Here is a 23,651-nt window from a genome sequence, read left to right as displayed (position 1 = left end):
TGCCTGGATGAGCAAAGCCCTAATACACACACACTATCAGCACCAGTGCACACTGTAACACTGCCTGTGGTTGTAGACAGTGTCAAAGTCAGAAAAATATCTCTATACACACTGCCATATTTGCACCTCACACTGGTCCGCGCTGCGCATGCGTGCGCTCTCCCGTGAATGCGCATACCCGCTGTTGCGTGCACCCGCTGGTGCTCGGTATGCGTATTTACGGTAGAGTTTGTGTAGTCGTAGCGTGCGACTCATTCATTACATATTTTCACTAATAAGGTATTTTATAGATCATGGTCCCTTTGATAGATTCTGAAAGTTTGGTTAACATAGCATGTTCCTGAACGGAGAGATTCCTCTTTGTATTGTACGAAGGGTCCAACAGGGGTCATACAGTAGTGTTTGGTACCCATCGGAAGAGTATTTAAATAGCAATATTCCGGTGTTGGTTTGGAGCGGATTAATCGCTCGTGCGAATAGTTATGGACATAAGAAGTTTATGTCCATTTACTATTATTTGTTCTTACTTAGTCATGCGGCGGGAAACCCAGTATCCCACCCACCTGAACAGTTGGAAACAGTCACAGCCCACCTGTATGAATCAACCTATGACCTTTTGTTATAATGCGAAGCCGAATTCCTGTGTCCAATGAACAATAAGATTGTAGGGACCATTGAATTGTATTGTGTGTGGGGCATAAATAGGCAAGCCGACCATATCCAACTTCACTCTCATCAACGGTTCTCATTGCTGATAATCGGGAGCTGGATATCGAGGCGCATGCGATCGTTTCCCCTTGTGCGTAAGTTTTCTCCGTAATCATATTGTCTTACTGCGATCCATCTCTCTCTCTCCCATCTCTTTCTCTCGTATTTTCCCTTAATTGTATTGTATTGTATTTCCCGTGTAGTTATCTGGTTAGTTAGTCTATGTTATATTGTAGTGTATCATTTGTACTGTGATTCCTTTTGCAAGTATAATAGTTATAATACATATAATAGGTTTTGGACCCTAAACCCAGGTATCTGTGTATTCTTTAGTGTTAAGTATTCTCCGAGCGTCGGTGACGCTCAAGCAGCTTTGTAGTTAATCAGGTTACACCAGGTTGCACTTACACTCTGTCTCTCCACTAAGGTATACTGTGTATTTCATAGTTAAAGGTATAGATATAAAGGTTTAACGTTGGGAGCGTCTGCACCGCTGGTGATCTCCTCGTGGTCCCGAGCGTCCGCTACGCTATAACGAATCATTACGTTAGTCGGCAGCCAATAGCGTGCCTGCCTGTGATCTCTGGGCCGTAAGCGAACGTGACGCTTGAGCGTCTCGACTACGGTTGAGCGATCGCTACGCAACTTGAGTACCCTTACGGTACTTCTTACGTAGATAGCGTACAGTGTTCTTAGACCTCTTAAAGTGTTTTATATACGATAAATATTTAGCTTTATCAACAGTTCAGCATCAGCACACCGTCTACACTTCCTCGTTCCCTATAGCAAGCACAGTGCCTTCTTCTGAGCTTGGCCTCTGTGGAAGTGACTGTGCATCTGGGAACACTTGCAACACTCCCATTACATGCCCATGATTTGAATTGTTTCATTCACTTCAGGCCACCACCCAGGAACAACCACTGACTTCCAGTTGTTTCTGACTCCATCGGCCACACTAGCAATATCACTTTTCTCTAACATCCAAGTGGATGCTGGGGACTCTGTAAGGACCATGGAAATAGACGGGCTCCGCAGGAGACATGGGCATTTTAAGAAAGAATTTAGGTTCTGGTGTGCACTGGCTCCTCCCTCTATGCCCCTCCTCCAGACCTCAGTTTGATACTGTGCCCAGACGAGCTGGGTGCTTTTTCAGTGAGCTCTCCTGAGCTTGCTGTAAGAAAGTATTTTGTTAGGTTTTTTATTTTCAGGGAGCTCTGCTGGCAACAGACTCCCGGCATCGTGGGACTGAGGGGAGAGAAGCAGCCCTACTCTCCGAAGCTAGGTCCTGCTTCTTAGGCTACTGGACACCATTACCTCCAGAGGGATTGGTACGCAGGATCTCACCCTCGCCGTCCGGTCCCGGAGCCGCGCCGCCATCCCCCTCGCAGAGCCGGAAGACAGAAGCAGGGTGAGTATGAGAAGCAAAGAAGACTTCACAGGCGGCAGAAAACTCTGTATTCTTCACTGAGGTAACGCACAGCACTGCAGCTGTGCGCCATTGCTCCACACACCTACACATACTCCGGTCACTGTAAGGGTGCAGGGCGTGGGGGGTGGGCAGGGCAGCATTTGGGACCTCTTTTGGCAAAGTTAAGCATATATACAGCTGGGCACTGTATATATGTATGAGCCCCCGCCAAAAGATTGCATATTTAAGTGGGACAGAAGCCCGCCACCGAGGGGGCGGGGCTTTTTCCTCAGCACTCACCAGCACCATTTTTTCTCCACAGCTCCGCTGAGAGGTCTCCCAGGTCTCCACTGCAGATACACGTTAGAGAAGAGGGTAAAAAGAGAGGGTGGGGCACATAATTAGGCGCAAAAAGGAATATAAACAGCAGCTACTGGGTTAACATTAAGTTACTGTGTTATTCCTGGGTGTATAGCGCTGGGGTGTGTGCTGTCTCTCCAAAGGGCCTTGTGGGGGAACTGTCTTAAGAGAGGGCATTCCCTGTGTGGGTGGTGTGTCGGTACGCTTGTGTCGACATGTCTGATGAGGAAGGCTATGTGGAAGCAGAGTGGGAGCAAATTAATGTGGTGTCTCCGCCGACGGCGCTGACACCTGATTGGATGGATATGTGGAAGGTTTTAAATGATAATGTTAATTCCTTGCATAAAAAGTTAGAAAAAGCTGAAGCCTCGGGACAGTCAGGGTCCCAACCCGTGCCTGATCCTATGTCGCAGAGGCCGTCAGGGTCTCAGAAGCGCCCACTATCCCAAACTGTTGACACAGATACTTACATGGATTCTGACTCCAGTGTCGATTACGATGATGCCAAGTTACAGCCAAAATTGGCTAAATCCATCCGTTATATGATTTTAGCAATTAAGGATGTGTTGCACATCACAGAGGAAACCCCAGTACCCTGACAATAAGGTGCATATGTATGGGGAAAAGAAGCCGGAGGTAACCTTTCCCCCCTCACACGAGCTAAATGAGTTATGTGAAAAGGCTTGGGAATCTCCAGATAAAAAACTGCAGATTTCCAAAAGGATTCTTATGGCGTATCCTTTCCCGCCAACGGACAGGTTACGCTGGGAATCCTCCCCTAGGGTGGACAAAGCTTTAACACGCTTATCCAAGAAGGTAGCCCTGCCGTCACAGGATACGGCTACCCTCAAAGATGCTGCGGATCGCAAACAGGAGGTTAGCCTGAAGTCCATTTATACACATTCAGGTATCTTACTGAGGCCAGCAATCGCGTCGGCCTGGGTGTGTAGTGCTGTAGCAGCATGGATGGATACCTTGTCTGAGTAAATTGATACCTTAGACAAGGATACTGTATTGTTGACCCTGGGGCATATTAAAGATGCTGTCCTATATATGAGAGATGCTCAAAGAGACATTAGTCTACTGGGTTCTAGAATAAATGCTATGTCGATTTCTGCCAGAAGGGTCCTGTGGACTCGGCAATGGACAAGTGATGCTGACTCAAAAAGGCATATGGAGGTTTTACCTTACAAGGGTGAGGAATTGTTTGGGGAGGGTCTCTCGAACCTGGTCTCCACATCTACAGCTGGAAAGTCAAATTTTTTGCCTTTTATTCCCTCACAGCCTAAGAGAGCACCATATTATCAAATGCAGTCCTTTTGATCACAAAGAAACAAGAAAGTCCGAGGTGCGTCCTTTCTTGCCAGAGGCAGGGGCAGAGGTAAGAAGCTGCACAACACAGCTAGTTCCCAGGAACAGAAGTCCTCCCCGGCCTCTACAAAATCCACCGCATGACGCTGGGGCTCCACAGGCGGAGCTTGGCACGTCTTCGAAATTTCAGCCACAAGTGGGTTTACTCCCAGGTGGATCCCTGGGGGATAGAAATTGTGTCTCAGGGATACAAGCTGGAATTCGAAGAGATGCCCCCTCACCGATACCTCAAATCAGCCCTACCAGCTTCCCCCCACGAGAGGGAAATAGTGTTAACTGCAATACACAAATTGTATCTTCAACAGGTGGTGGTCAAGGTTCCCCTCCTTCAACAGGGAAGGGGTTATTATTCGACCATGTTTGTAGTCCCGAAACCGGACGGTTCGGTCAGACCCATATTGAATTTAAAATCCCTGAACATATACCTGAAAAGGTTCAAGTTCAAGATGGAATCGCTGAGAGCGGTCATCGCAAGCCTGGAAGGGGGGGATTTTATGGTGTCTCTGGACATAAAGGATGCATACCTTCATGTCCCCATTTATCCACCTCATCAGGCGTACCTCAGATTTGTGGTACAGGATTGTCATTACCAATTTCAGACGTTTCCGTTTGGTCTCTCCACGGCACCAAGAATATTTACTAAGGTAATAGCGAAAATGATGGTACTCCTGCGGAAGCAAGGGGTCACCATTATCCCGTACTTGGACGATCTACTTATAAAAGCGAGATCAAGAGAGCAGTTGCTGAACAGCATCGCACTTTCTCTGGAAGTGTTACTGCAACACGGCTGGATTCTCAATATTCCAAAGTCGCAGTTGGTTTCTACGACTCGTCTGCCTTTCCTAGGCATGATTCTAGACACAGGCCAGAAAAGGGTTTATCTCCCGATAGAGAAAGCTCAGGAACTCGTGACTCTGGTCAGGAACCTATTAAAACCAAAACAGGTGTCAGTACATCACTGCACTCGAGTCCTGGGAAAGATGGTGGCATCATACAAGGCCATTCCCTTCGGCAGGTTCCATGCGAGGACCTTTCAATTGGACTTACTGGACAAGTGGTCCAGATCACATCTTCAGATACATCAGTTAATCACCCTATCCCCCAGGGCCAGGGTGTCACTCCTGTGGTGGCTGCAGAGCGCTCACTTTCTCGAGGGCCTCAGATTCTGCATTCAGGACTGGGTCCTGGTGACCACAGACGCAAGCCTCCGAGGTTGGGGGGCGGTCACACAGGGAAGAAATTTCCAAGGTCTGTGGTCAAGTCAAGAGACTTGCCTTCACATCAACATCCCGGAACTAAGGGCCATATACAACGCCCTACGTAAAGCGGAGACCCTGCTTCGCGACCAACCGGTTCTGATTCAGGCAGACAACATCACCGCAGTGGCTCATGTAAACCGACAAGGCAGCACAAGGAGCAGGGTGGCGATGGCGGAAGCCACCATAATTCTTCGCTGGGCGGAGAATCACGTAAGTGCACTGTCAGCAGTGTTCATCCCGGGAGTGGACAACTGGGAAGCTGACTTCCTCAGCAGACACGGCCTCCACCCAGGAGAGTGGGGACATCATCAGGAAGTCTTCGCACAGATTACAAGTCGGTGGGAACTGCCACAGGTGGACATGATGGTATCCCGCCTCAACAAAAAGCTACAGAGGTATTGCGCCAGGTCAAGAGACCCTCAGGCGATAGCTGTGGATGCCCTGGTGACACCGTGGGTGTTCCAGTCGGTCTATGTATTTCCTCCTCTTCCTCTCATACCCAAGGTGCTGAGGATAATAAGAAAAAGAGGAGTGAGAACAATCCTCATTGTTCCAGATTGGCCACGAAGGACTTGGTATCCAGATCTGCAAGAAATGCTCACAGAGGACCCGTAGCCTCTTCCTCTAAGACAGGACTTGTTGCAACAGGGGCCCTGTCTGTTCCAAGACTTACCGCGGCTGCGTTTGACGGCATGGCGGCTTAACGCCGGATCCTAGCAGAGAGAGGCATTCTGGATGAGGTCATTCCTACGCTGATAAAGGCTAGGAAGAACGTGACAGCTCAACATTATCGCCGTATATGGCGAAAATATGTTGCTTGGTGTGAGGCCAGGAATGCTCCTACGGAGGAATTCCAGCTGGGCCATTTCCTTCACTTCCTACAGTCCGGAGTGAATTTGGGCCTAAAATTGGGTTCCATTAAGGTCCAGATTTCGGCCCTATACATTTTCTTTCAAAAGGAGTTGGCTTCTCTACCTGAAGTTCAGACGTTTGTAAAGGGAGTGCTGCATATTCAGCCTCCTTTTGTGCCTCCAGTGGCACCTTGGGATCTTAACGTGGTGTTAAGTTTCCTGAAATCCCACTGGTTTGAACCACTTAAAACGGTGGAGTTGTAATATCTCATGTGGAAGGTGGTCATGCTATTAGCCTTGGCTTCGGCTAGGCATCTGTCAGAGTTGGCGACTTTGTGCCATAAAAGCCCCTATCTGGTTTTCCATGTGGATAGAGCAGAAATGCGGACCCGTCCACAATTTCTGCCGAAAGTGGTTTCATCTTTTCATATAAACCAACCTATTGTGGTGCCTGTGGCTACTACTGACTTGGAGGATTCCGAGTTGCTTGATGTGGTCAGGGCTTTGAAGGTTTATGTAGCCAGAATGGCTAGGGTCAGGAAAACAGAGTCGTTGTTTATCCTGTATGCATCCAACAAGCTTGGTGCTCCTGCTTCAAAGCAAACTATTGCTCGCTGGATCTGTAACACGATTCAGCAGGCTCATTCTGCGGCTGGATTGCCGCTGCCAAAATCAGTTAAGGCCCATTCCACTAGGAAGGTGGGCTCTTCTTGGGCGGCTGCCTGAGGGGTCTCGGCATTACAACTTTGCAGAGCGGCTACTTGGTCAGGTTCAAACACTTTTGCAAAGTTCTACAAGTTTGATACCTTGGCTGATGAGGACCTCTTGTTTGCTCAATCGTTGCTGCAGAGTCATCCGCACTCTCCCGCCCGTTTGGGAGCTTTGGTATAATCCCCATGGTCCTTACGGAGTTCCCAGCATCCACTAGGACGTTAGAGAAAATAAGATTTTACTTACCGGTAAATCTATTTCGCGTAGTCCGTAGTGGATGCTGGGCGCCCGTCCCAAGTGCGGACTTCTTCTGCAATGCTTGTATATAGTTATTGCTTCAATAAGGGTTATGTTATGGTTGCATCGGGGTTTGACCTGATGCTCTGTCGTTTGTCATACTGTTAACTGGTTGTTTTCACATGTTATACGGTGTGATTGGTGTGGCTGGTATAAATATTGCCCTGGATTACCAAAATCCTTTCCTTGTACTGTCAGCTCTTCTGGGCACAGTTTCTCTAACTGAGGTCTGGAGGAGGGGCATAGAGGGAGGAGCCAGTGCACACCAGAACCTAAATTCTTTCTTAAAGTGCCCATGTCTCCTGCGGAGCCCGTCTATCCCCATGGTCCTTACGGAGTCCCCAGCATCCACTACGGACTATGAGAAATAGATTTACCGGTAAGTAAAATCTTATTTTTTGCGTACAATCCGCACCATTGAGGTATTCAAAATGTTTGCGCATGCGCTGCCGCAAATAAGTCAACTACTGGAACAATGGGGGTAATTCAGAGTTGATCACAGCAGCAAATTTGTTAGCAGATGGGGCAAAGCCATGTGCACTGCAGGGGGGGCAGATATAACATATGCAGAGAGAGTTAGATTTGGGTGTGGTGTGTTCAATCTGCAATCTAAATTGCAGTGTAAAAATAAAGCAGCCAGTATATAGCCTGCACAGAAACAAAATAACCCACCCAAATCTAACTCTCTCTGCACATGTTATATCTGCCTCCCCCCCTGCAGTGCATATGCTTTTGCCCATCTGCTAACAAATTTGCTGCTGCGAGCAACTCTGAATTAGCCCCTATGATGTAGCGTGTTCACATAGATAAAAATCTTAACAGTAGTACCCAAAGTAGGAATGCAGAAAAATGGCAACCAAGGTATTAGCATGCATAAAGCGGGGAATTGATGCAAGGTATGAGTGTGTTATACTCCCATTACATAAATCAATAGAGATCCCACATCTCGAATACTGCACACAATTATGGGCAGCATACTACAAAAAGGATATCCTGGAACTAGAAAAGGTTCAGAGATGGGCGACCAAATTGATAAAGGGGATGGAGACCCTAGAATACGAGGAAAGGCTTGCTACGCTAGGCATGTTTACACTGGAAAAAGGGAGATTAAGAGGGGACATGATTAACATTTACAAATATATAAGGAGTCAATACACAGAGCTAATGGGAGATTTGTTCTTGGTAAGATCATCACAAAGGACACGTGGACACCCGCTTGGGTTAGAGGATAGGAGGTTTCACATACAGAGATGGAAAGGTTCCTTCACAGTAAGGACAATACGTGTTTGGAATTCTGTGCCTGACAGAGTAGAAATGGTGGACTCAGTCATTACTTTTAAGAAGGGGCTACATAAATTCCTAATGGATAAGAATACAGGGTTATAGTGGGTAAATTATGCATAATAATAATAATAATAATAATAATAATAATAATAAAAAACAAATTTGACATAACAGCTAAACATTCACCACAGTTAAAATTAGTCTTAAAAATACAGTGTAGGAGAGGACTTACAGGTTGAACTAGATGGACAAATTGTCTATTTTCAACCTCCGAAACTATGTTACTATGTTTAGTCCGACAAGTAATAGAAAAAAAAAGAAGGGGGGGGGGGGTGACATAGTGCAATAATGGAGAATTGGAGCAACCAACAAATAAAATAAAGAAAGGAGACGATTAAATCTAGCAAATCAGACATCGGAAACATTATAAGATAGCGACGTTACAATCAAAAAGAGCACATAATAATCTCGGATCTGTTCCTCTGTGTGTCGCCCATGACTGACTTTTAATTAATTGGTTAATCTGAGACTGGGTAGTAATATCTAAAATAGAGACGTAAGGTGCCTATTTTTGTGGAATCCCTCGAGGCCTGAGTTAACTTTTCAGGATAGTCAACTTGCAATCAAAGTAATAGTGGGGCTAATTCAGGTCGGATCGCAAATCGCGATCCGGCCAGAATTTTTGCTGGGGTGCTGTGGGTACTACTGCGCATGTGTCCGCATTTTCTGTGGGGGGGGCGCATAAAATGCAGTTGCCTCAGCTTGTCAATCGGGCAGAGGCAGTCGCGGGGCAGTCGCGGGGTGGCAACGCTCCGTTTTCAGGGAGGAAACTGATTGGTACGGGGGTGGGGCAACCCGAACGTTGGGATGTGCGGCTCGAATGGGGGCATGTCAGAAGTGCGGTTGCGGCAGCTGCGTGACATCACATGCAGCTGCCGCAACAGTTAGTTTCTGTTGACAAGCAGAAATTGCGAAGCGATCACAATTTCTGCTTGTAGTAGGGGGGAGGCGCCGGTCAGCATGCTGGACGGCCCCCAGCATGCGAGCAACTGAATTGGCCCCAAAATGTAGCATCACTCTCTGTACTCAAGCCAGGGATGGAGGAGTTTTGATAATCTAATGTTTCATATATAGCTTTTTTTGATATGATGAATAACATTGTAAACATAGGAAAGAGGGGTTTGAGGTTTGTAAAAGTCATTCCAGACAGAGAAGTTTATACAAACACAGGCAAGTGGGTCCAGCGATAGAGACAATGAATTATTGCTATTAATAAACATGAAAACTTCATTCCAAAAGAGGAGGTGATTCCGAGTTGTTCGCTCGCTAGCTGCTTTTAGCAGCATTGCACACGCTAAGCCGCCGCCCTCTGGGAGTGTATCTTAGCATAGCAGAATTGCGAACGAAAGATTAGCAGAATTGCGAATAGAAATTTCTTAGCAGTTTCTGAGTAGCTCCAGATCTACTCACAAATAGCGATCAGTTCAGTCAGTTTCGTTCCTGGTTTGACGTCACACACATGCCCAGCGTTCGCCCAGCCACTCCCCCGTTTCTCCAGACACTCCCGCGTTTTTCCCTGAAACGCCTGCGTTTTTCTGCACACTCCCAGAAAACGGCAAGTTTCTGCCCAGAAACACCCACTTCCTGTCAATCACACTCAGCAAAACGATGAAAAAACTTTGTTAGGCCGTGAGTAAAATACCAAACTTTTGCGCCGTTTGCGACTAATCGCTCCGTAGCGGAAAAAAATAACGAGCGAACAACTCGGAATGACCCCCAGAGTCTGATCTTGGTACAACTCCAGAAGCAATGGTAGAAAGTGATATGAGTCCCTCTACATTTAGGGAAAAGATCGGTAGCCGTGGGATCAATATATGCACCAATGCACGGGGGCATATATGTTGGTGGATTGATTTTATGTAGACTTTCTGTAAATATGCTAAGCTTAAGATTTTCAAGGTGGAACTACGGTATAATGATCTAGTAGTGAATCATATGATTGGATACTAGGTAAGTCACATGTCCATCTCTCTGTTTGGAGAAGCGGGGTTTGGAGAGTAAATTTACTCAGAGACAATATACCTGTTTCACTTTGTAGGGAAAACTTTCTGTCACAACTGAGGGCTGGGGCTGACCTAAGGAGGCCTCAGGTGTAGGGGCTGGTGTGTAAGTGAACCGTGGAGGTAGAATTAGGTTCCTAGACATACAGGAGGTTTGAACACCATCAACCCGATGGCGTGACCACAACAATGAACTAAAATATAAAAGACAATTTATTGAACACGCAGTATGTATCGTGGCAATATGATACTTCAACAGTTTAGTGCAGGAAGAAATGCAGTACAGTTCATAAAGATGGAACGTTATTTGAGGCTGTGGCTAATGCAGAACAAGATGACTGAAAGTCCTTGCAAGAATCCAGAGTTGAAAAGTCGGAGGCCACAGCTAACCGCTGTAATGAGGAACAAGCAAGTACTGCCCAGTAGGTGGTTGACAGGAAACTGGGATAGGCTCTGATACACTGAAGTTGAAGAGATGTTATTAGTATTGCCAGAGACTACCGGACAGAACCAGTGTGAGGAAAGATGTGCTGACCTCACCGCTAAAGTAAAAGTCCGATGGTGAGCATCGATGAATACTGTGGTCTGATGTTGTGTGGAAGATATGCAGAGAGATATATGAATACCGCTGGAGATGACGTGAAGCATCGCTGTAGGTGGGTAGTAACACAGAGCACTGCTGGAAGCTGGAAGTGATGTGAATGAAATGCTGGAAGCCAACTTCACCACAAGGGTTAGCGAGCGATGCTGTAGATAATGGAAGTGACAATGATACCAGAACACCGCTGGAAGCTGGAAACAGAGTAGATCCAATGCTGGAAGCCGATGTTAGGATCGCAGTAGATAGCCAGGAAGCAGAGCTGGAACACTGCAGAAGTCAGGCTGCACTGCAGGATGATAGTTGGTGCCGGTTTCTAGGAGAAGCTGGATCACAAGAGCTGGAATACCTGGAAAACTCAAGCTGTAAATTCCCCACACAGAAGAGACATGTATGCAAGGATTGACAACCAAAGCACTGACGATTATCCAGCCCTGGAGCAGGATATTTATACCAGCTAGTGAGCAGGGATTGGCTGGATAATTAGACAGAGACCAGCTTGCAGCGGATAGGCTGAAAGTAACATGTGATGTAAAACAAAAATGGCTGCGCTCATGTTAGAAACTGGAGGGAAAGTCTGTTTGTATTTCACATGTGGGAATCGGCAGTAATGGCGGCGTAGGTCGTGAAGGGCAAGAGACGCCATACTTTTAAACAAATGGATTTTTACTGTAATGTTGCCATGCCAGTGCTGCCGCGATCACAGAAGAGAACCTTGAGACACAGATATGCAGCACGCTGCCCGCAGACAGCACAGGTGGAATCCAGGCCTAGAACGCCAGGCCAGTCTCAGGAGGCACTTAGCAGGTAAATAATGGGGGGATAATAACCCAGATCATGACACTTTCCCACCTTCGCAAAGGGAAGAAGTAATCGTAGGAAAAGATGCATCCATAGGAAGCGACAACAAATAATGTCTCATCTGGAGAAACATAAAAATGGGTAGTTGGGAGGGAATGTTTGTCACAAATTGAAGCAAATTGAGGAATGTGCCCTTCTGGGTTAAAAATCTGGTTCACAGAGCAGAGCTCCCTTTCCCGCCATTGAAGGAACAGGTCATTATACAAAAAAGGAATAAAAGAGGGATTACCCCATAGGGGTATATTCAATTGATGTCTGATCCTTTCCGACCGAAAGGATCCAACATTTCAGTATTCAATTTGCGGCCAAATCCGACAGGTTTTGGCCATTCCCGATAATGCCAATTGACTTTTTTTTAAGTCATATTGAAATTGTTGGAAATTGGGCTAAAACCAGTCGGATTTGGCCACGAATCCGACAAAACATGTGGATCCGTGGCTAATCCACAGATCCATGTGCTTTCCGACAAGTTGGATTTTCTGACTTGTTGGATAAACGTGAGTTTGATTGAATAGGTCAAATCTATATTCGACCTTAAACTCCTGTTTTTCCAACAAGTCGGAAAATCCAACTTGAATTGAATACACCCCATAGAGAGACATGTGGTGTGGTTTTGTGAAGGAAGATCCAACTAAAATAAGTATCCCTGAATAATGCATGATTGATGATATGGGAGTGAATAAGCGCTTTTCTAAAATGCAATAGAGCACTTTGGAACAATGGTCGAAAAATATTTTTCGAAGGCAAAATCTATATAGGTGCTTTTGTCATGTAGCCAGTCAGCAGCATAACGTAGAAACAGTGACAAAGATTAGGAGAGAAAATCACCTGTGCTGCCTACCATCTATTCCATCACTAGCTTCAAAAAAGCAATCTTTGTTTTCATCCTGCCACAGGAAGCGCGTCATAGAGTGATATAAGTGTAAATTATCTGAATCCTGTAGGCAAATAGGAAGCAACTGCATAATATAAAAGATTTTTGGATAAATGACCGTTTTTAGTACAGACACTCTGCCTAGTAGGGAGAGCAGAAGCTTGGCCCAACCATCTAGCTTGGCAACCACCTTTGAGATAAAAGGGGAAAAATTTAAGTCCTATAATTTAAACAGATCACCAGTTATGTTAACCCCTATATACAGTGTTTGAAGTGAGACTTAGTAATATTAAAAGGCAAAACAGGGATAAGCTTAGAGAGAGTGCTAAGAGGAACATTCATGGGGAGGAGTTCAGATTTGGTGACATTGATCTTATAGCTCGTCATTTGCACAAAGTCCGAAATCAGGTGTAGAATCTCTGGCACAGAGGAGGCAGTGTTTGACACAAACAACAGAATGTGATTCACGAATAGAGTGACTTCAAGTTCAATGTCACCAAAATGTATACCTGTGAAAGCCAAAGAGGATCTCAGGGCCATTGCCAGTGGTTCAAGAGCAATGCCAAAAAGTAGCAGGGCAAGTGGGCAGTCCTGTCTCATTCCTTAGTTGGTAATAAATGGAGCTGAGAGGAAACTGTTGCATGAAACCTGAGTTTTTGGATCTGTATATAACAGCTGGATAGCATGTATGAAGGAATCAGGAAAACCAAAATGCCTGAGTGTATAGTATAAGTGTGGACATTTAACTAGATCAAAAGCCTTCGGCATCAAGGGATAAGAGAGCGTTACCCGAGTTGGAATCAGAAGAATGACAATCATATATAGCCGAAAGGACTCTCCTCACATTGACTACTGAGTGTCTCCCAGAAATTAACCCGGTCTGTTCAGGATTGACGATGTGAGGAAGTATCAGCTTCACTCGTTCTGCCAAGCTCTTAACCAAAAGCTTATAGTCTAAATTAAGAAGGGAAATGGGATGGTAGGAACCTGGAAGAGAAAGATCTTTGTCAGGCTTAGCTAGAATGTTCAGAATGGCAGAATTAAAGTGATATGGGGGAGGGGGGGGGGGTTGTCAGAAAACAATATAGCGTTAAATACTTTGGCAACAGTGTCTCCTATTTTTGAGAGTAGGATCTTATAAAAATCCTCATCTAAAACCATCAGGGCCAAGAGCTTTGTGCGATTTCAACTGCTTTATTGCTGAATGGACTTACTCAATTGTAATCGGGGTCTGGAGTGATTTAGCCAGTTCATCATCAGTAATGGAAGGGAAGCTCAAAGAGTCCCAAGGATGATGAGAAGAGGGATGTCCAGAAGTAGGAGGAGAAAAAATGGAGTTGGAGATGCATCAGAGTGATCACCATGCGGGAGGGCTGTGGAACATAAAGATTTAAAGAAACGTTGCATAATGTGCATGATTTGTTTATATGGTAAGTGTAACCTGTGGAGTACGCAGGGGATGGACCACAGCAGATTTATAGGTACCCCATAGCAGATTTGACAACAGGCATCCAGATGTGTTACCAAATCTATGACATTTGTAAAAAAAAACAGAAGAAAAAAAATAACGGTCTCCCATATCTGTCATGAATTCATCAAAATGGGTCTTAACTAGGAGATATAATTGTTTAGCAGCTAGGTTGGTGTCTAGTTTATACTGCTGAAAGGCCACAAAGAGGCCTGGAGCAAGAGATATGGAGATGAGTATATTTTTGTTGGAAGCCACAGTGAATTAAATTTCCCCTCTGAGCCCAGTTTTCGTAGTCATCCAGAACAGGATAGTATTTGCCTGCGCATGCTCACCGTTATCCACACAAAATTTATCCCAAGCAGTTTCCAAATAATCTCAAAATTTAGCGAACCTGAACAAATGAGAGGGAAATTTCCAAAGCTTGGAGGACCCTGATTCATCAGGGAAGTGAACAGAGGTAGAGAACAAAGCTTTGTCAGAGAGAAAGATAGTGGCAATGTGAGAGCCGGAGACCAAAGGAAATAGAGAATTTGAGATAAAAATATCAATGCGGGAGAGGGAGCCGTGCACTGCAGACAGGCAATTATACTCTTTGTCGGTGGGGCGCAGAGCGCACCATGTGTCTGTGACTTGCAATTGTTGGGCCAGTAGAGGGATGCCTATTTTAGGTAAAATTTGCAAAGAAACAAGATTAAAGTCCCCTCCAATAATTAAGTTATAAGTTACATAAGGGGTTAAAAGAGCAATTATTAACTGAAAAAAGGGTTTGGAGTATGGGGCAGGGAGCATAAATATTTGCCAGAGAATACGAAAGAAACTACCACATACCTACCCTGAGGATCAGTAACGCTATCCAGTGTCTCTATCGAAAGAGGGCTTCACTAAAATCGCCACCCCACGTGCTCTGGAGTTGTAGGAAGAAGACGCGACGACGGACCATCCAAGCATGTTCAGTTTCAATGTATCAGGAGTATTTCCTGAAGAAATGCCACATCAACACTATTTTTGTTTAGATACATACAGGGCTGCCATCAGATATTGTGGGGCTGAAAGCCCTGACGAAGCTGTCAGAGTAACAGCGAAACACGCGTGTGGGCAGTGTTGTGTCCACGTGTGTTTATGTCCATGTATCAATATAATTTACAATGTGTAGCCAGCACTAGTCAGCAAAATGTGTAGCCAGCACTAACCAATTTATATGTGGAGAAGTAGACAGAGGATCAGATCAGAATACTGAGACCTGTATTCCTGCTTACTTACGCAGCTGACATAGGGACAGGGTATTTAGCATTATTGTACAAACTGCATCAATCCCCTGAGACTGCGTAGGGAACAGTTGTCAAATGAGTGAATGGAATACAGACACACTGTACATCTACATGAAATATGCAAACATAGACCTATAATCCAACTGATCCAACTGTGGAAAAATAGATAGGGGCATTAATAATACTGTGCATATATATGATATTAATTGGGATTGAGGAGTAGGATTACAATATCAATCACCATATTTGATATATGCACGGACACTATTTCCCTTATTGGGAGGTCTATAAGCGCATTATCATACATATAAGAACATTGCATCAATCAGTGTGACTAGAATATTGAGGGTCACGTGTCTCATTATGAGGGATCGGGCTCTAACAGCATTATAGTGCGTGTGCAGACCGGACTAACTATAAGACAAAACTGATACAGTTTACATCTGAGCTAAGACAAATGCAACAATTGTTTCAATATCAACCACCAAGGCTAACAAGCAAATCTACAGATGTTATGTGGTTTCTTTGTTACACAATGAATAAAGCTTGCACTCTAACCTGCATTTCGTATGAATACATTGTATGAATAGGGGAAGATCTTTTTTACAGGAAGATCTTTGGATACCCAAATGCGATGCATAATAAATTGGTCTAGATATCCCTAATTTATATACTCAAGTGTGCTTACATGCAGAAACCTCTTTTCATACCTCCCTGAGTGACAATATAAATTGATATTAATTGATTCACCTCGGCAGGTGTCATTAATCTGTAATAATGAAGGTGTCTTCCTTCTAGGAATTTTGTTTCTGTACACCAAACCGTGACATGTGATTAACATCCAATTCATTATGGATGACACAGGAGATCTGAGGGAGATATACACCCCATATCTTAAGGTGTACTGCACCGAGTTTTGGGTTTCAGACCTAGTGCGTCCATGGATCATAATTACTAATATTGCAGGCTATATTTAAAGTGCAATTGTTATAAAAAAATTAACAGCTATTATAAAAATTAACAGAAAAGGGGTATTAGTCCCCATACAATATGAAGTAAATTGCTTATGCATTTAGGACACTTGCAAATGGACCTGAGCTTCCATTAGGATCAGTTGGAATCCACAATCAACCTGTAAAAAGGTCCTCCTCTCCAAATCTTTTGATAACTACTTCCATCTCGCATTTACATCCATTCCTGGACTGTGGCTGTACTTATAAGATGAATTGATGCAAAAGTCCCAGCTTGTATATAACATTTTTCAATCATAACAATTGAATTTAAATGCAGTGCTTTATTCTGCACTTTTTTTTATCTCCAGAAAATAGTTTTTTTAATGTTGCAACATGAATTGTTTAATGTATTATTACATTTATATACATTATTTTGTCATATTCAGCTCTTTAGGACTAATTTTTATTTATTTTTGTAAACCTGGAAAATGTGCAGTTTATGGCCATCCGATGATAAGGCTCTGATTCTAGTAGAGGCTGACCATATTTCCACTTTGTGCAAATTAGTTCAGAGGGCGGAACAGAGTAACACGGGGCCTCTGTCTGTTAGGGGTTGGAGTCGGGCCCACTGTATGTACCCTCCAGATAACAATATCCTGGCAAACTCATTCAATGCCCAGTAATGAGGGAAGGGTATTGTGGACAAAATGGACTAAAGCAGCGCCCTCAACAGATTCTGGGAGCCCAACCAGCCTTATATTATTTCTATGACATCGGTTCTCTAAATCGTCGATTTTGTTCCACAGCTGACAGTTCTCAGTGAAAAGCCTTTTAACATAGTGTTAGAGACCAGCAATATCATGGGAAGCAGCACCCGTCTGCTGCTCAGTCATAGTTACCCTCTGTGTAAGCATCTGAAAATGGGCAGTAATGTCAGCTACAGCCTTAGTGAGGAGGGGGGTCATGGTGGCTGGAATGGTGTCTATCATGTCTCTGCAAGTCAATGGGGAGTCAGTGCCCTGACATACCTGTCCTTTTGTGAAGGGACCCCCAGCAGCCGCTTTCTTGTGGAGAGGGAGAGTGCTGTCAGCAGCTGCATCCGGCACTATCTTTCCCTGTCGCGCAGGCTGCAGGGTCTACTGTGGCGCGGAGGCAAGGAAACTATCCATCCTGAAAGCAGCGGGGGCTCACAGGCAGCAATGTGGGGGGTCTGGTGGTGCAAAGAGGCTCCAGGAGCCTTGTAAAGTGGGCCGGGATCACAAATAAGTACCGGGACACTGTAGAATTAAGCTGCATGAGGGTGTTAGGTTTAGGCTGTGGGAGGAGGAGTGTTAGGGTTATGCTGTGGGATGGGGGATTAGGTTTAGGCTGCAGGGAGGAGGGTTAGGCACTCCACCCGGAGGGTTGGTGTTTGGCTGCTGAGGGAGGGTTAGGTTTAGGCTGCGGGAAGGGGTATTTAGATTCAGGCACCACCAAGGAGGATTAAGTTTTTCCTGGGGGTGGATATGTTAGGTTCTGGGTGCAGGGAGGGAGGGTTAGGGGAACATTTGGGGAAGGTAAGTATACTTACCTTCCCCTTTCGGGATTCATGATCCTTGTAGATGAGAGACGCAGATCTTGTGCAGAGCAGCGAGGTCGGTTTGGGAAATATTTTGAGATAAGCAGAGAGATATATGTTGGTGTAGTTTGGTTAATAGCTTTATATGTGAGTAGAAATAGTTTATATTGAATACAGTAGGATTTAGGCAACAAATGTAGGGACTGACAGCGCAGATTAAAAATGGATTGTAGTGTTGAGAGTCTTTTCTTGGGAAGACCAGTAAGGAGACTATTGCAATAATCAATGCAGAGATAATGAGAGCATGAATTAGAGTTTTAGCAGTGTCTTGTGTAAGATCAGGTTGTATTTCGGATATGTTTTGCAGATGCATGTAACATGATTATATATATAGAGCTATTTTTTAATCATATATATGTTTAAATCCTAAACAGGCTACAGGATAACATATGTGGATGACATAAGAGAGAAATATGAAGTTACTGAAGACCATAACGCAAGGTTAGGGGAATATATCAAACTGGAGAAAAGATATGTAACACTTTTACTGATCAAGAATTATCGGGATGAAGAGCAGAGACAACATGAGATAATATCTTTAGGCGAGAGGCATCTACAGATTATGGCAAACAGATCATCAGAGGAGTATTCCCCAACCCCTGTACAAGCTCTGTTTGATCCTGATGTTGGTGGAATTATTCCCAGGACTGTGGTGTTACAGGGACCTGCCGGGATAGGAAAGACTATGACCACCCAGAAGATCATGCTGGACTGGGCCTCCGGGAATCTGTATAAGGACAAGTTTCAGTTTGTGTTCTACATAAGCTGTAGAGAAGTCAACACCATCACTGGTAATTTAAGCCTGGCTGGATATTTATCAAACTATTGTCTACTGAAATGTCGATCCGATCAGTTGCGGTCTATATTCCTTCATGCTGAAAAAATACTTTTCATTGTTGATGGTTTTGATGAATTGAAATGGTCACCAATGAGTGATAGAGAGGTGTGTGATGACCCATTTCAGGAGGTCTCCAAAGAAATCCTTCTAAATAGTTTATTTAGAAAAAAAATTCTCAAGAAAAGTTACCTAATCATCACCACACGACCATTGTCATTAATGGCATTGAAGGGCTTTGCAAAATGTATTCGATATGTGGAGATTTTGGGATTTACAGGGAATCAGCGTGAGGAATATTTTTATCATTTCTTTCAAACCAAAGAACAAGCAGACCTGGTCATTAGTACAATAAAGGACAATGACACTCTGTACACCATGTGCGCTGTTCCTGTAATTTGCTGGATTGTCTGTACTGTTATGAAACCACTATGGAAACAGGGATTTTTTGTCATTAACTGCAAGACAGTCACATCCATTTACCTGTTGTACCTAAAGAGTTTAATACTGTATCATGGAAGAGACTCTGCCCAGCATATAAGCACATGTATACAGAAGCTGAGTGCCTTGGCCAATGAAGGAGTTTGGGACCAGAGAATTCTATTTGAAGAATCAGATCTTGTAAGACATGGGCTCTCTGTGTCAGAGGTGGAGTCTGTGTTTCTGAATGAGAACATCTTCCACAAGGACGTTGACACCCGAACCTGCTACAGCTTCATCCATCTGACTGTGCAGGAGTTTTTTGCTGCTCTCTACTATGTCCTGGATGAGAAACATGTACAAGAACATTCTATTGAAATAAACAAATTACTTGAGGTAACAGAACATCGGCCACATCTAAAATTAACTGTACGGTTCTTGTTTGGCCTTTCAAATGAAAAACAAAATCAGGAGACTCTGAGAGCCATTAAGTGTCCCATTTCCTTAAGGGGAAAACCTGTTTTGGATGAATTTATAAAGAGAAAGTCATGGGATTCCCATAGTGAGATACTCTGCTGCCTGTATGAGACACAGGATGAGGACTATGTGGAAAGAATGATGTCTCACTTTCTTAATGTGGAATTGAAAATGTATAGAAAAAAAAGTGACCAAAAGAACATTGATTACAGAGCTTTAGCCTACTGCTTGGAGAAAACTACAATTCAACATACTGTTACTTTGGAAAAATACGTAATAGGACCAAAGGCTCGGAGTGTTCTACCTAAAGCACTTTCTATTTGTTCACACCTTCGGTATGTGTTTGTCACATTACTTTGAACAATGTCCTTGTGGCCTGTACATGTATATCTTAAAATGTATTTTATTACTTCATCTCCCCTCCCCCAAAGTAGAAATAGTTTACATTTGGGCCACAATGTTTCAGTAAACATTAATGCAGAGAGCTGGCGGTCTGTCCGGTCACTGTCAGAGCCTTTGTGTCACCCCTTTTACACCTTATATAGAATTCATCATTAATAAGTGGTTCAAATGTACAGCCACCATAAATAAACTACAGTATAGAGATGTATACTTGTGCCGGCTGTGAAACCAATAAGGGACGATAAGATATTAAAATGAAAAATCACACAGTTTGAATAAACATTCAAAGTAAAAATGATATAAAAATATTCCAAGAATAAACACATTTTCTTTGTATATTCTTAATTCAGGGACAGATAACCTTGATTAGGACCACTTGGTTCTCACTGGTAATATCTAATGTGTACAGTCTCTGGTTAGGGCTCACTCCTCAATAAACTTTGGTTCACTTTAGATGTTGGTAGTTACCCTATCCTTATGGATGCTGTCCCCATGGATCTAAATTTGGCAAATGAAGATCCAATTAGCAGCAGGGGTGATTCCAGGTTCCAGTGGGGCTGATGGTGTCCAAATAGAGGCAAAGAGTCCAATCAATACCGGAGAAAGCAGATGGATCCAGTGCTGGTGGTCAGTGTCCATAGCTCAATGTGTTTCGCTGGTCTAATGGCTGCCACCTTCCTCAGGAGCATCTGGGATGCTCTTGAGGAAGCTGGCAGCCATTAGACCAGCGAAACACGTTGAGCTAAGGACACTGAAAAGGACACTGAAAATTGGAACAGTTGGGAGATATGCTCTTTGCAATTCTAAAAAGGGATGAAGGATATTGCAAAGGCAGAGTTGCTGCACCATTCTTCATGTAGATCTCCAGTGACACGGCCACTCAGCTTCCAGAAATTAGGCATTTGTGTAGGTTTCTCATCCCGCTTCTCTGTCCCATGTAATCCTCCTACTTACAGTAATAGCTGTACAGAAGTAACTGTCTTCTATACCTGGCCAAAGATACTTATCTCAGAACTAGGGCTGTGCAGCAAAAAGTAGCGAGATGCACACTGCCATGGGAGGGTTGCAGAAGTTATACAGGGCCTAGATCTCGCTCACAGTACTCATAATAGCAATATCAAGTTAGAAGTAATGTCTGTTATGTGACTTGGCATATGTTTACAGTTTTCACCCTATTTCACCATACTAAGTGCTCTGTGCAACAATGGATAGGGCATAACAATTAGTATTACAGGGCCCTGTGTAACAATAGATAGGGCAGAACAATTAGTATTACAGTGCCCTGTGTAATAATGGATAGAGCAGAACAATTAGTATTACAGGGCCCTGTGTAACAATGGATAGGGCAGAACAATTAGTATTACAGGGCCCTGTGTAACAATAGATAGAGAAGAACAATTAGTATTACAGGGACCTGTGTAACAATTGATAGAGAAGAACAATTAGTATTACAGGGACCTGTGTAACAATAGATAGGGCATAACAATTAGTATTACAGGACTCTGTGTAACAATAGATAGGGCAGAACAATTAGGATTACAGGGCCCTGTGTAACAATAGATAGAGCAGAACAATTAGGATTACAGGGCCCTGTGTAACAATGGATAGAGCAGAACAATTAGTATTACAGGGACCTGTGTAACAATAGATAGGGCATAACAATTAGTATTACAGGGCCCTGTGTAACAATAGATAGGGCAGAACAATTAGTATTACAGGGCCCTGTGTAACAATGGATAGAGCAGAACAATGAGTATTACAGGGACCTGTGTAACAATAGATAGGGCAGAATAATTAGTATTACAGGGCCCTGTGTATCAATGGATAGAGCAGAACAATTAGGATTACAGGGCCCTGTGTAACAATGGATGGGTATGGGTCATTGAGTCGACCACACTTAGGTCGACAGTCATTAGGTCAACCACTATCGGTCAACATGCAGTAGGTCGACAGGGTTTCTGGGTCGACATGGTCTATAGGTCGACATGACAAAAGGTCGACATTAGTTATTCCACTTTTTTGGGTGTTGTTTTCTCCGTACAGTGATCGGGAACCCAAATTAGTGCACCGTGTCCCCTCGCATGGTTCACTTCGCTCGCCATGCTTCAGGCAAGGTGCCTCGCTGCACTTGGCACAGGTTACCATTCCCAATTGTAGTTCACGTGGATCGTAAAGTATGAAAAAGTTGAAAAAAAATAAAAAAATTGTGAAAAACTCATGTCGACCTTTTGTCATGTCGACCTAGAACATGTCAACCTAGGGACATGTCAGACCTATAAACCCTGTTGGCCTACTGCATGTTGCTGCCGACCTAAGTGTTATCGACCTAATGACCGTATCCCCAATGGGGTATGGGTCATTGGGTCAACCACACTTAGGTCGACAGTCATTAGGACAACCACTATTGATTGACATGCAGTAGGTTAACAGGGTTTTTAGGTTGACATGGTCCATAGGTCAACATGTACTAGGTCGACATGACAAAATGTCAACATGAGTTCTTTCACTTTTTTTGGTGTCATTTTCTCCATACAGTGAGCGGGAACCACAATTAGCACACGTGTCCCCTCGCATGGCTCACTTCACTCGCCATGCTTCGGCCAAGGTGCCTCGCTGTGCTCGGCACAGGTTACCATTCCTAACTGTAGTCCATGTGGATCGTAAAGTATGAAAAAGTTGAAAAAATCAAATAAAATTGTGGAAAACAATGAAATGCCGGAGTCTCGCTCCCACCTGACCAACCTCCAGACTGGGCGGTCCACCGTCATGCTGTAGACTTTGAGGCACCAGAAGCAGGCTTCTGGTCCTGGGAACCTGCAGGTGCAGGGTTCTTGGATTTGGCTCGACCACCTCTAAAGAAGGTGTGTGAGCGGGTTTGTTCTTTCTAGTCTTAGCTGGCCGAAAGGACTGTGACGTGTCGGGAGTAAAAGGTTTCTTCATAGCCGGTGCAGCTGAGGGAAGAAAAGGAGACTTACCCGCGGTAGCCGTGGCAATCCATGCATCCAGTGCCTCCCCAAAAAAGAGCTTGACCTGCATAGGGTAGGTTCTCCACACTTTTCCTGGATTCCGCGTTCGCAGACCACTGGCGCGGCCAGAGACCCCTGCAAGCCGAGACAGACATGGCGGAGATCCCCGTAGCCATGGAACCCAGATCCTTCAGAGATTCTACCAGGAACCCTGCAGAATCCTGCATGTTACGTAAAAACAAATCAACGTCACCTTTATATATCGTAGTCAAGTCCTCCTACTGAGTGAGTGACCACTTTGCTATTGCTTTAGGAAGCCATGCAGATGTGATAGTGGGCCGTAGGATCGCCCCTGTAGCCGTGTAAATGGATTTGAGCGTAGCATCAACCTTGCGATCCGCCGGGTCTTTGAACGCGGTGGATCCCAGGACCGCCTGGTTTGACAGCCTGGAGACAGACGCATCAACTATAGGCGGGGTCTCTCATTTTTTTCTACCTTCCTCAGGAAAGTGAAAAGCAACCAGAACCCTTTTAGGGATCTGGATTTGTTTCTTAGGGTTTTCCCAGGATTTTTCAAATATAGCATTCAATTCCTTAAA

The 23,651-nt window shown here is 44.3% G+C and overlaps 1 protein-coding gene across 5 annotated transcripts in view; it reads left to right on the top strand.

Moving 5' to 3' along the window:
• The window catches only part of LOC135054717 (NACHT, LRR and PYD domains-containing protein 3-like), a 224,415-nt gene that overhangs the window by 40,182 nt on the left and 160,582 nt on the right, over window positions 1-23,651 (top strand). For all 5 annotated transcript variants that reach the window (XM_063958005.1, XM_063958004.1, XM_063958003.1 and 2 more), the window contains exon 5: window positions 18,327-20,019. In XM_063958005.1, coding sequence (XP_063814075.1) covers window positions 18,327-20,019 — 1,693 coding nt within the window. The remainder of the gene's footprint in view (window positions 1-18,326; window positions 20,020-23,651) is intronic.

The sequence above is a fragment of the Pseudophryne corroboree genome, chromosome 3, assembly GCF_028390025.1.
Source record: "Pseudophryne corroboree isolate aPseCor3 chromosome 3, aPseCor3.hap2, whole genome shotgun sequence".
NCBI classification, from domain to species: Eukaryota; Metazoa; Chordata; class Amphibia; order Anura; family Myobatrachidae; genus Pseudophryne; species Pseudophryne corroboree.
This window is presented reverse-complemented; position numbering and strand designations above follow the sequence as displayed.